The 13,638-nt window shown below is 35.4% G+C and overlaps 1 protein-coding gene across 2 annotated transcripts in view; it reads left to right on the top strand.

Annotated features, from left to right (window-relative positions):
• TPR (translocated promoter region, nuclear basket protein) overlaps positions 1 to 13,638 on the top strand; it is a 65,159-nt gene that overhangs the window by 48,565 nt on the left and 2,956 nt on the right. For both annotated transcript variants that reach the window (XM_025377946.1, XM_025377955.1), the window contains exons 41-50: positions 940 to 1,140; positions 2,311 to 2,442; positions 2,691 to 2,781; positions 4,751 to 4,935; positions 6,041 to 6,109; positions 6,219 to 6,313; positions 8,202 to 8,308; positions 10,099 to 10,194; positions 10,324 to 10,480; positions 11,339 to 11,457. In XM_025377946.1, coding sequence (XP_025233731.1) covers positions 940 to 1,140; positions 2,311 to 2,442; positions 2,691 to 2,781; positions 4,751 to 4,935; positions 6,041 to 6,109; positions 6,219 to 6,313; positions 8,202 to 8,308; positions 10,099 to 10,194; positions 10,324 to 10,480; positions 11,339 to 11,457 — 1,252 coding nt within the window. The remainder of the gene's footprint in view (positions 1 to 939; positions 1,141 to 2,310; positions 2,443 to 2,690; positions 2,782 to 4,750; positions 4,936 to 6,040; positions 6,110 to 6,218; positions 6,314 to 8,201; positions 8,309 to 10,098; positions 10,195 to 10,323; positions 10,481 to 11,338; positions 11,458 to 13,638) is intronic.

A 13,638-nucleotide genomic window follows, 5' to 3' on the forward strand; every position in this document is an offset into this window, starting at 1 on the left:
TTTCTTTGTGAAAAGACAATGGTAATAGCTTATTCATTCAGTGCATTTCCAAATTAGGTCTAGTTTGGGAAAACCTTCTCTTAAAACATTGCAGACCTATGAGTATTTTTTGTTTTTTCTGACTTTGGTCTGTAGCTGTATTGTACACTATCCGCACTGGTCATTGAGCAACTGAAAAATGGCTGTCTAGATTGATATAAATATAAAATATACATCAGATTTTTGAAGACTTAGAAATTTTAAAATGTGAAATATCTGGTTAATAATTTTTACATTGATTACATGTGGAAATATTTTGGATATATTGGTTAAGTATATTATTAAAATTGATTTCACCTTTTTTTAAAGTGGCTACTAAAAAATTTAAAATTACATAACATATTTGTGTCTCACAGCACTGATGTACGATATCACACTAGTAGTTCTGAATACATAAATGTTTGTTTATATTTTTTTCTCTTTTTCTTCTTGGAGTATTAACCAATAAGATTTATGATAATTCTTCTATAGGAAGACATTAAGGAAACTCAAAGGTTCGTCTTCTTTCTTCAAAAATACTTGAAGTACCATTTTTAAAATTAAATGCAGTCAAGAGTTCGAGACCAGCCTGGCCAACATGGTGAAAACCCGTCTCTACTAAAAATACAAAAAATTAGCCAGACGTGGTGGGGGGTGCCCATAGTCCCAGCTACTCAGGATGCTGAGGCAGGAGAATTGCTTGAACCTAGCGGGGCGGAGGTTTCAGTGAGGTGAGGTTGCACCATTACACTCCAGCCGGGGTGACAAGAGCAAGACTCTGTCTCAAAAAAAAATAAATTAAATGCTGCTAGTCCATAAGTACTCATTATTCTTTACTTTGACCTATAATAATACCTCACATATAGTTTTAGGTATCTTTATAGGGCTCTTAATTTTTTTCTTGCTTTTTTATTTTCAAAGGGAGTTACCCAGGGAGATTATACACCTATGGAAGACAGTGAAGAAACCTCTCAGTCTCTACAAATAGATCTTGGACCACTTCAATCAGATCAGCAAACAACAACTTCATCCCAGGATGGTCAAGGCAAAGGAGATGATGTCATTGTAATTGACAGTGATGATGAAGAAGAGGATGATGATGAAAATGATGGAGAACATGAGGTAAATTTGATTTGAAATCATCTAGTGTTTTTTAAACTATTGGATGAAAGTGCTCAGATCCTTGGGATACTAATGCATTGGCTGTAAATTCTGGTTCCCAGTCACCTTAAGTAGATTGTATTGTTTTTTTTCTTCTATCTTAATTAGTTCAGAAATCAACATTTTATAATGAAAAGTAGTGTAGAGCCAGTGATGGAAAGCCCATTTTTAAAATTTTGTTTCATTTTGGTTTTTTGATGATTCATGAGTGTTTTAGGATTTGTTCTCAATTAGACCTAATTTTAAGTCTTATTGGTAAGTGACTGTATGGCTTTAAATGTAAGTGCTATGGTTTCTAGAGATAAAAAGAAGAAACAAGAATTATTTTTGTTTCCTCTTGGAGCCCCATAAGTCATTTTTGTCAATTTTTTATATATACAGTGTATTTTATGTATATAAAGTCAAATTGTGTCTTTTATTTTGGGGTTTAAATCTTATATTGACAGCTTCTCATTTTAGATTAATAAAGCAACATTTTTTTTTTTTTTTTTTTTGAGACGGAGTCTCGCTCTGCCGCCCAGGCTGGAGTGCAGTGGCCAGATCTCAGCTCACTGCAAGCTCCGCCTCCCGGGTTCACGCCATTCTCCTGCCTCAGCCTCCCGAGTAGCTGGGACTACAGGTGCCCGCCATCTCGCCCGGCTAGTTTTTTGTATTTTTTAGTAGAGACGGGGTTTCACCGTGTTCGCCAGGATGGTCTTGATCTCCTGACCTCGTGATCCACCCGTCTCGGCCTCCCAAAGTGCTGGGATTACAGGCTTGAGCCACCGCGCCCGGCCAGCAACATTTTTTTAAAAGCTCCTGATATAGTGTAATTTTATCATTTTCTTCAGCTCCACCTGTTTAAATTTAGAATAAAGTGGACCACTTGACATTTTGCTGACACCTAAGGTCTATATTATCTTTGAACAATCTCATGCAAACAGAATTCAGAATTGATCATTATTGTACTAATTCCAGTAAGTACCACAGTTGTGATATCTGGTACTGCTATACTAATCCCATACAACTCTCAGGACAATTCCTATCTTCTGATTAATGCATCACTTAAATTTCTAAGTGTGGTATCTAGATATGCAGAGCATGTGGGCCATATTCTAAACTTTTATTTATACCTGGGGAACTTTCTACTAGGATTATGAAGAGGATGAGGAAGACGATGATGATGATGAAGATGACACAGGGATGGGAGACGAGGGTGAAGATAGTAATGAAGGAACTGGTAGTGCCGATGGCAATGATGGTTATGAAGCTGATGATGCTGAGGTAACTGGCTAGAATTTTGACCGTTCATAGTTCTTTCTGAGAGCTTTCTTGAATTTGATGTTTTCCAAGAATATAGAAAGGCTTATGAAATTCACTAAAACCTTTGGGGGTTTTGTTCATTTGTTTTGTTTTTTGTTGTTGTTGTTAGTTATTTGTTTTGTTGTGGTTTGGTTTGGTTAATTATTCAGTCTGGTTTTTTTAATGTACCTATTTTATTTGCACATTATGTTATCACGTTTTGTTTTTAGGGTGGTGATGGGACTGATCCAGGTACAGAAACAGAAGAAAGTATGGGTGGAGGTGAAGGTAATCAGAGAGCTGCTGATTCGCAAAACATTGGTGAGATTTTTATTAGTCTTTTTTGAATTGAATATCTCTGGTATTTTCTAAACTAGAATTGCACTTAATTATAATATATAAATTTATTTAGCGAATTGGTAAGAAAGAGATTGGCCCCTGCTCTACCTTTGTGACTGTTATGCTGTCATAAAAAGTCTACTATATTTATGACTGTTAGGTGCTGTCATTATACTTTTTCTGCCTCATTGGACTGCTATAAGATGCAAACATTTTGTAACCCTTACAGTATTGTAGATGCTGTATGCTGCCATTAAGAGGAAAACTTTAATTAGGGACTACTTGTAACAGCAATTCACAACCAGAGGAGGTCAGTCTAATCAAGCTGCATGCTTCAACATTTGGTACTATTGGAACGTTGCAGTATGTTCTGGTTTTCCAATGAATAAAAGATTTTTGGATCAATGTAGCATATATTTTGTTAAATCTTGGAAAGGATAAATCCTAGAGGTCCACTGAAAAGTTGTGGGCATTAAAAGAGTATGGAAGTTGTAGAAAATAATTTTATTTTGAAATGTGTTTTAAAGAATTAGTGATTATCTGGATGATAGATAACTAACAACTGATATGAAGCCAAAATCATTAGTGTTGACATAGTAAATAAAAACCTTAGCTGTTTAGACTAATGGGAAAATATTGTATCTGGGTTTCTGTAGAGGCCTGGGTATTTAAAAGGGCAAGGTGTATTCTCATTTTAACTAAAGCAAGAACAGACAAAAATTTAAACTTTTAAATTTTTTTAAGAGAAAAAATACATTAATGAATATTAAGCCATATAATAAGTAATACTATTCTTACTTTTAAAGAGAGATGAGAAATTGATATACTTTGAACAACAATTTACATTTTATAAACAATTCGTAGATTAAGAAACATTTTTTGTGAATCACATAGTTGAAATATAGAGGGAACAATTTTTGCTGCTCTAGGCCTGCCTGCCTGCCTTGCCTCCCTCCCTCCCTCCTTCCTTCCCTCCCTCCTTCCTTCCTTCCTTCCTTCCTTCCTTCCTTTTCCTATTTTTTTAATTTTTATTTTTGCAGCCAAGCAAAAATAGGCCTAGTGGCCCAAATAAAATTAATGGATGGATTTGAGTACATTTCAAGCAACTACACTTGTATTGAATTGTTTAATTCTTATAGTAAACTTAATAAGGTTTAGGTATCAATGAAAAATCTGAATCGCAGAAGTAAAGTCACTTGAGGTGTCACATAGCTTACTAAGTAGCTAAGTAGCTTAAGTATTAGATATTAGAGCAAGGATCTGAATCTAGACCTCAGACTTTTAAACTATGAAATTCTGTGGCATCCTGTTCAACTTTTCATAGTAGAAGATGGCTTCTTTTGTTGCTACAGTGTATGTAGAAGAATACCCAGACATTTGAGAGACATTTGTGAAAATTCAAAATTCAGGGAAACCAAAAGATAAAAATGTATTTGTAAGGCTTTTTCTCTGTCTTTATCCTATTTGATTGTTATACTGATTCTCTAGTAGTCTAACCTTTAGGCAACTTGCCTACTTTATTAAAAATTATGTAACCCAAATTTATTAAATGTTAATTTTAGTTTTATTTTATTAAATGTTTACTTTAATTTTAATTTATTAGATGTTTATCATGTGTTGAACTAAGGGCTTTGTGTTCATTATCTGAACTCTTTAGAAAAACCATTTTAGAAAGACCATACCTGGAGGTTACATTTGCTCTATTAACCAACCAAAAAATAGACTCAAAGAGGTTAAGGGACATGCCCAAAGCCACACAGCTAATAAGTACAGATCCCATTATCTCTGGGTATAAAAGCCCACATTTGTTTCCATCACATCTCACTACTTTACTTCTGAAAATATTAGAGCGGTGAACATTCCTGTTGGCAAGATTTATACTTCTAGGGATAGTCCAAGTTTTTTTGTCGTAAATTTAGCAGTTCAAAAGTAAATTTCTCTTTTCCTGTAGGTGAAGGAAATACAGGTGCTGCAGAATCTTCCTTTTCTCAGGAGGTTTCTAGAGAACAACAGCCATCATCAGCATCTGAAAGACAGGCCCCTCGAGCACCTCAGTCACCTAGACGCCCACCACATCCACTTCCCCCAAGACTGACCATTCATGCTCCACCTCAGGAGTTGGGACCACCAGTTCAGGTATTAAAAGTACTGGTGATTAGGAAAAATGAACTTGAAAAAAATCTTGGCTTTTCTCCCTTTCCATTATGTATTTTTCTCTCTCTCTCTCTCGATTTTTTAAATTAGCAATCCCATGAACTTTTTGGTATTTTGGCACATTTTTATAAAATTCTTTGAACTGAAACTAATCTCTGAGGGATGTTTAGAAAGGCAAGCATTACTAAAAGTTGTGCATACGTTGAAATGGTTATAGTCATAGCAAATAAAATTCTGTTTGTTATTTCTCAGGTGAGAAAAGAAAGATTTTCTTGGGTTTTAATTAAAGTACATTTCAGCAGCTCACCATTGTCTGATTTGAAGGTTTCTTTCTGTACAGTGCACGTATTTATAAAAGAGAAAGGAATTTCTGTCGTACTTAAGAATATTTTTTCTCATTTGTTGATAATCACATATTTTAACTTTTAAATTTAATGAAGGTATGTATGACCCCTTATATTTAGCATGTAGTAGGGTCGGTCATCTCTTAATCAGAAGCACTTGCAAAAAGAGTAGGAAAAGCACAAAGGTTCTGTTAATTTAGCTTAAATTTTACCCTATAAAATAGTATGTGTAAACACTGTCAAACATAGATTCTACTAAAATATCACTAGTGAAAATAACTTCATGATGGGAGAATATCAAGTCTTAAAGGATCATGTATGGAGGCTGCAAAAATATATACAATCTATCCATTTAGAATTGTCTTAACTGGAAAACAGTTTAAAAGGCAATACTGCTGTTTGAACTCCAAAAGAATACTTGCTAACACTTCCAGCTAAGGAAATAGGAATTAAATTTGTTTACATGCAAGATGGTATTAGATCTGTTTTTATTTAAGTATTGGTTAATAATTGATCTGTTGGTTAATAGAATGATTTGTATTGGTTAATATTAGAGACTATAGTTAAAAATTTGTCATTGACTAAAAGTGATTTCTTGGCAGGTTTTCCTGGGAAAATGTCCTAATTACCTATCTGCTAACTATTTTGTTGGCAGCATAATAAGCTGTATCTGTTGATATTTGGTGTTTGTTTCATTGCCTCATTTCTTAAAGCAAATGTAATTTCTTTTTCTTGACATGCAGAGAATTCAGATGACCCGAAGGCAGTCTGTAGGACGTGGGCTTCAGTTGACTCCAGGAATAGGTGGCATGGTAAGTACTTACCCATTATGTAAAAGTAATTCATTTCTTCAGCAGATATTTGTATAGTCCATATGTGTGGTGTTTTGCCTGTTAACTCTGTTTTCTATCTTTGTTTTAGCAACAGCATTTTTTTGATGATGAAGACAGAACAGTTCCAAGTACTCCAACTCTTGTGGTGCCACATCGTACTGATGGATTTGCTGAAGCAATTCAGTAAGTTAATGAAAGGGAAACATTTTGTAACTAATCAAACTTTTAGTCTTTCTCTGTTAGTTTGTTTATCATTTGGTTAACTCATTATTTGTTGAGTCCCTCTCTATTATGTACTAATAAGTACTTGTGGTAGGTCAGTTGAGGATGTATTGTTGGGGAAAATTATACAGAAGTCAATGACATACAGTTACTTCTACCAAGAATTTAAAGTAAAAGACAATATAAGAATGTTTAAGAACATGGCCTCTAGAGTCAGAATGCCTGTGTTTGAAACCTAACTCTACTGTTAACTAGTAGTAGCAAGTTCCTTAGGTTCTCTGCTCGTGAGCACCTTCATTTTAAAAATGGGAATAACAATAGAATAATTTCTATTGCATAAGTTAAAAGAATTAGGTGAATCAGTTAATTTGTGTTAACATGTTTAGGATATTACCTGACTCATGATAAATTGCTTTATAGTTGTTAAGTGTTGGTAATTACAATGATCATAATTTATAGTATTCTTGTGGAAGCTAAGCAAATGAGCAACTAACTAATGTAAACAATGTAGAAGGATAATAGAGAAATAAGCAGTAGGCTTTGTTAATACAAATGAAGAAGTAATTTATTTCAACAACTAAGGAGAAAGAATATGAGATGATTTAATGGGGATGATATTGAATTCAGTCTTGGGAAAGAATACTTAGCATTTACTGAGCATTTTCATGCGTTAGTTTATTTAATCCTCATACCTTATGAGGGTAGACATTATTAATGTTGTCATCTTATAGTATACTGAAACACAGACATGTTAACAAATTTGCCAGAGGTCAGACAGCAACGAAGTAGCAGTTTTTAGTTTCAAACCAATTCGTCTGGCTGTAGGACCTGTGTTAAGTGTTGTGCTATACCACTCCTCTTAAAGGGTTGAAAGGCTCTCCATGTGAAAGTGTACACATTTATTTATGGCTGAGGTATTAGTTGCATAACAGGATATATTCGAAGATCAGAACTTACAAATTTCTACAAACTTGGGGAAAGGTTGATTGTTCTATAGATGTGGTAACATGTGGCAGTTAGAACCAGTTTTAAACTTGCTCAGTTAGCCGCAATTTACCTTGGCTAACACATTTTTACAAGCCAACCAATCAATTTCAGCTCCCTCCTTCTGAAAGTCAGCACTCAGGAAGAGACTCACTCCAATAAACATGAAGAATTCTGAGTACCAGCAATCAACAGCATCTTCACTCAAACAAATGTCACTACTCCTACGCCTCTAGAAGTCACCACTTCCTGAACTCCATGTTTCCTAAAGACATTAATAGCTCACTAGCTAAAGAAAGATAGGCAGAATTAAATAATGCTAAGTTTTATGTCCTGAATTATAGGCAGAAAAATAAATGATAGTGGTATTAGGATAAGGAAAAAAGCAAGTTTTTAGCTATCTAATATTAGAATTTTCCTAAACCTTGGGAGCTAGCTAGTAAACTCTTAATAAGCTAGACAAGTGACTTGATTTTTCTATGACTAAATGAAAACTAAGATAAAACTTTGTCTCATGACTTCATTCTAACGCTTATGTTTCATGTTGAGTTTGTGTTGCTTTCAATATATCTATGTGAGGATATCTGAGACATTCAAGAAATGTGAGGCATAGTTCAGGAGAGCTGAAAATTATTTACATGTAAGTCACAGGTTATTCATATTATTGCTAAATTCATTGACACCTGATAGTATAAAAGGATTTTTATAAGTAAGAAACCCTTTAAAATAAATAGACTTTATTTTCGATCTGTTTCCTTCCCAGTTTGTTGGTGTTCATTCTTCCTTCTTCCTATATTCTTTTCACCATTGTGCTTTAAATAGGTTAACTTTAAATTTCATCTTAAATTAGTTTTTGTCCATTTAGTTCACCACAGGTTGCTGGTGTCCCTAGATTCCGGTTTGGGCCACCTGAAGATATGCCACAAACAAGTTCTAGTCACTCTGATCTTGGCCAGCTTGCTTCTCAAGGAGGTAAATAGTTAAACCTTTAGATCTCCTGGATTTGTATGTATTTGGTAATAAACTATTGTGATGTGATTTAAGGAGGATAAAAGAGCGAATATAAATATTTTTAAAATTGATATTGTTTGCTAATTTACTTTTTTAAATGCTGTAATATACTTATTAAGCGCTGCCTTACATCTTACCTTTCTGACAAAGTTCTAATTTCTTTGAGCATAAGGATTAGCTTTTACATTAGTATTTCTTCTGGCTCCTGGTGTAATGTCATACATGTAGTTTAAGTATTCAGGAATATGTGTTGAACCAATAAATATTGGTACTACTAGCCATTTTAAAGTTGTTGGAAGGAATGCGGCATGTTTTCTGTTTACAGTTTGACGCTTGTAACATTCCTAATTAAATGTCTAAGGCTAGTTATATTTTTTGTATTAACATTACTTGGAAAAACAAAAAATAAAAGATCAAAATATGTGGAATAAAATGGTCACCACATTAAGTAGTAGAATTAGTTTTCCACATGTGAATTATGCAATTTGTGGAATTGATTACATTTTAATCCTCAGTTGGAATCCATATTACCCTCTTTATTTCTGGGAAGCTGTCTGGCACTTGGTAAATGAATAGAGAATGCATACTACTATTATAATAAGCTCAATCTTTAGCCCTCATAAAAGTCATATAATGTAACATCTGCTTGTTTAGGATATTAGTTCTAACACTGAAGGCCTCTTACATGAAATTGTAAGTTGACTTTATAAATTTAAAATGTTATTTGATTTTGTGACTGTATGTTAATACAATTTCCTAGACTTGGGCATCAGATCTAGGCTTAAATTGGAATGCCAACACTTACTAAACTTTGTAACCTTGGTAATTACTTTTGTTAATTACAAAGTAACATCTGTAGTTGTATACTCAATAAAATTAGCTTGTATGAAAGTCTTAACAGCATTTTAGCTAATGTTTTAAGGGCACTTTAGTGTTAGAAAGTTTAAAGGATGTCTTTAAATTGTATTTAAAATTTTGAGGCCAGGTGCAGTGGCTCACACTTGTAATCCCAGAACTTTGGGAGGCCAAGGCAGGAGGATCACTTGAGGTCAGGAGTTCAGGTGCAGCCTTGACAACATAACAAGACTAACCCCTGTCTCTACAAAAATGAAAAATAATTAACTGGGCCTGTGTTGGTAGCCCTAGCTCCTTGGGAGGCTGAGGTGAGAGGATCACTTGAGCCCAGGAGTTTCAGGCTACAGTGAGCTATGGTGGTGTCACTGCACTCTAACTTGAGTGACAGAATGAGACCCTGTCTCTAAAATAAAATAAAAAACAAAAGTTTGGGCCGGGCGCGGTGGCTCAAGCCTGTAATCCCAGCACTTTGGGAGGCCGAGACGGGCGGATCACGAGGTCAGCAGATCGAGACCATCCTGGCTAACACGGTGAAACCCCGTCTCTATTAAGAAATACAAAAAAAAAACTAGCCGGGCGAGGTGGCGGGCGCCTGTAGTCCCAGCTACTCGGGAGGCTGAGGCCGGAGAATGGCGTGAACCCGGGAGGCGGAGCTTGCAGTGAGCTGAGATCCGGCCACTGCACTCCAGCCTGGGTGACAGAGCGAGACTCCGCCTCAAAAAAAAAAAAAAAAAAAAAAAAAAGTTTGAGAGATGGATTTTTGCTTGATGGAATAATTAAATTATGGTCTTTAGTAAAGTTGTGTATCTCCAATAATTAATATTTTTCTTTCAGATCCCTAGCTTGTTGACAATTTTATGTTTTTTTCAGTCATTAATATTCAGAATTGTCTTTAGGTTTAGGAATGTACGAAACACCCCTGTTCCTAGCTCATGAAGAGGAGTCAGGTGGCCGAAGTGTTCCCACTACTCCACTACAAGTAGCAGCCCCAGGTAGGGATCAAAGGCAGATAATAGGTTCTGTTTTATTGGTAAAATGAAAACGTATGAAATATATTCTGGCTAAAAATTTGATAAACGACAAAGTTTAAAAGTTCTTCTACTTGTCTTTTCTTTTTAAAGTGACTGTATTTACTGAGAGCACCACCTCTGATGCTTCGGAACATGCCTCTCAATCTGTTCCAATGGTGACTACATCCACTGGCACTTTATCTACAACAAATGAAACAGCAACAGGTGATGATGGAGATGAAGTATTTGTGGAGACAGAATCTGAAGGGTAAAAGTTTATTTTGTTGTTTTTGCTTGCTTTAGTCTTAGCAGACTTTTACATTTGTTTTCCTTTAGCCAAGAAACAATCAGCTAAGCCGTTTTCTTTTTCTTTTTTTTTTTTTTTTTTTTTTTGAGACGGAGTCTTGCTCTGTCACCCAGGCTGGAGTGCAGTGGCGTGATCTCGGCTCACTGCAGCCTCCACCTCCCAGGTTCAAGCAGTTCTCTGCCTCAGCCTCCCAAGTAGCTGGGATTACAGGCGCCCGACACCACACCTGGCTAATTTTTGTAGTCATTTTATACTGAAGTTTTCAAATGACTTAAACTGGAGCAGATTCATGTTATTCTTGTACTGTCTCCCTCATTTGTGTCTTGAATGGAAGAGAGAAAGATGGATATAGCCACTGAGCTAGGAATTTTACATACCCATAGCCTATCTCATCTGGGCTAGAGCCCATGGTTTAGTTACTGGCATACTATTTAATAGTGTGACTATTGTGAACTTTTTAGTACTGTGCTTTCCTAAAATGTTGTTTTGAGATTTATCAAAATCTGGACCATATATTTCTTATGAGTGTCAAGAATGTGAACATCCTTGTCAAAAGGAAAAAGGAAACAAGAAGAGGAAAATCATAAACTAAAATTGGAACATGTCATAGTGAGAAAAGGAGTGAGGAAAAAACAACTCGAGCTCTCTTCCCCCCGCTCCTTTGAAAAATATATATGGTTAGCAAATCAGTCTGTAATTTTTTGTTTAAGGGAGCTTTGGATTATTTAAGTGATAAAATTGATTTAAAAGAGTGGATATAATTTAGGATAGACTGTAGGATCAGTTTTGTATTTTTTAATTAATTTTTCTTTTCCTTAGTATTAGTTCAGAAGCAGGCCTAGAAATTGATAGCCAGCAGGAAGAAGAGCCGGTTCAAGCATCTGATGAGTCAGATCTCCCCTCCACCAGCCAGGATCCTCCTTCTAGCTCATCTGTAGGTGAGTCCCTGCCCTTGACCGCAATACAGCTTTTATACATCAAACTTGTTTGTGAAAACACTGCTTTATTAGTAACAAATTAATAATCATTTTTTCCTTTATTTTAAAATGCTTTATTTAAAAGAGAAATTTTATTATTAAAGGGAACTTGATTTATATTGAAATCATTATTCTAAGAATATTCTGGCATCGATAATAAGAAATATGGACATGGTGGATCTATCCCAAAAGAATAGCTCACTCATGTTTCATCTAGACTAATGATTGTCAACATGTTTTGTAGAGCTCTTGGGTCTTTTAGAGGTGCTACAGGGGTTGTAGTGGATGGGTATACTGGGAGGGAGGCTAAGGAGTGCTAGGGCACTCCAGGCCTCTTGACTCTGAACCACAACAGCTCCATTTTTATTTGTTCTACATATTGGGGTTCTACATGAGATTTGATGTGGAGAGTTAAGGGGTAAGAGCTCTGTTGCTTAAAAAAATTGTTTGAAATTTACTGATGTAAACAGTTTCAGAGTTTGGCTTTTCAAATTTTTGAAGTTAATTTTGAAAAAAGGATATGTATTCCTGTAATAGAAGTTATTTTTTAGAATAACAGTTAGCATTTACTGAACACTTAACTGTGTATCATGCAGTATTCTGAGCCCTTTACTTATATTTACTTATTTGATTCTCACAACTCAATGTGGTAGATATTCATCCACATTTTATAGATGTGGAGGCTGAGGCACAGAAAGGGTGAATAACCTCTTCAAAGTCAAATAGCTAATAAGTAATGGACAAGCAACGATTACACTGAAGAAGTCTGGCTCCAGAGACTCCACTCTTAAACAATACAGTGTACTAGCTCATCTATCTCAAATTTTTAGACAGAGAATTACCTTTATTATTAAGGATATACAGTACTTGGTCATTCAGTCTGATTATTTTAATTTTTAATTGCTTACAGTGGTAATTCTTAAACTCTGCCATGGAACCTTCAGATTTTAGGGCAGACCTGCTCAGTTATTTATTACTTTTTTAAATCACAGAACTTTGCTATCCCAAGATCTCTTCCCCTGCTTCTCAGCTGCTTTGATGTGACACATCAACCTATTGGCTAACATCCCTAATATCTACTGTTTCATATCTGGTAACTTTACATTTCTATACGTTATGCAATATGGATACTCATAACTAATCTTGCAATCAGGATTTAAAATAATGTATGTAAAATACAGAACCATTTCATACACAGTAAAGCTCAAAAAATTTATAACTATCATATTCATGATTACTGAGGTTTTGTGCCCCCAGTTATATTTTGATGTCCCATAAAAATTGGCTTTCCTCAACACAATTGGCACTTGTTATATCTTATCAGAGCTTGTATGAGAAAAAATGGTGGTTGTTCCCTTTAAAGTATAATATGAAATTACGATGTCTTTAAATTTATTTGATAATGTAAAACTGGACCTCCCCCATCTGAGTATTTGGTCAACAATACTCATGCTACATTGTCAACAAATATTTGACAATGCAGCAGGCAGTCTCATAGGAAGCATCACTAAGAGAAGGCGACATTTAAGTGAAGATCTGAAAGAAGAAAGGGATCAAAGCTGTGCAGTTACTTAATGAAGAGCATACTAGATCAAAGAAAATATTAATAGATGCCAAGTCCATAAGGCAGCAGTGTGTCTGCTTGTGTTCAGGGTCAACAAGGAGGCCACTGTGGCTGAAGCACAGTGAGTGAGAACAGAGACTAGCAGGAGATATGTTAGAGGCGGGAGAAGATAGAGTAGATCATTGTAATTGCCTTGGCTGTCATGGATACTGGAAGCTACTGGAGGGCTTCACACAGAATAATGACATGACATGATCTCATCAGTTTGGCTGCTGTGTACTGAAGAGATTGAAAATGAATAATGGACAGAAACAAGGAGAAACTTTGGAGGCTACTGCAGTAATTCAGGAAAAGATAGTGATGGCTTAGGTGAGATGGTAGAGTTAGGGTTGTGAGAAGTTGTCAGATTTGGGACATATATTTAAATTTGACCATTCAGGATTTGCTAATGATTGCATTTGGGGTGTCTGACAAAGAAGAATCAGATATAATTTGTGTTCTATTGTAGGCGGTTTGCTGAGGGACTTGATATTTTGTTTTCTGTTGTATTTCTTAGCACCTGGTACTATGTTTGATAC

The sequence above is a fragment of the Theropithecus gelada genome, chromosome 1 (genome assembly GCF_003255815.1).
Source record: "Theropithecus gelada isolate Dixy chromosome 1, Tgel_1.0, whole genome shotgun sequence".
NCBI lineage: Eukaryota > Metazoa > Chordata > Mammalia > Primates > Cercopithecidae > Theropithecus > Theropithecus gelada.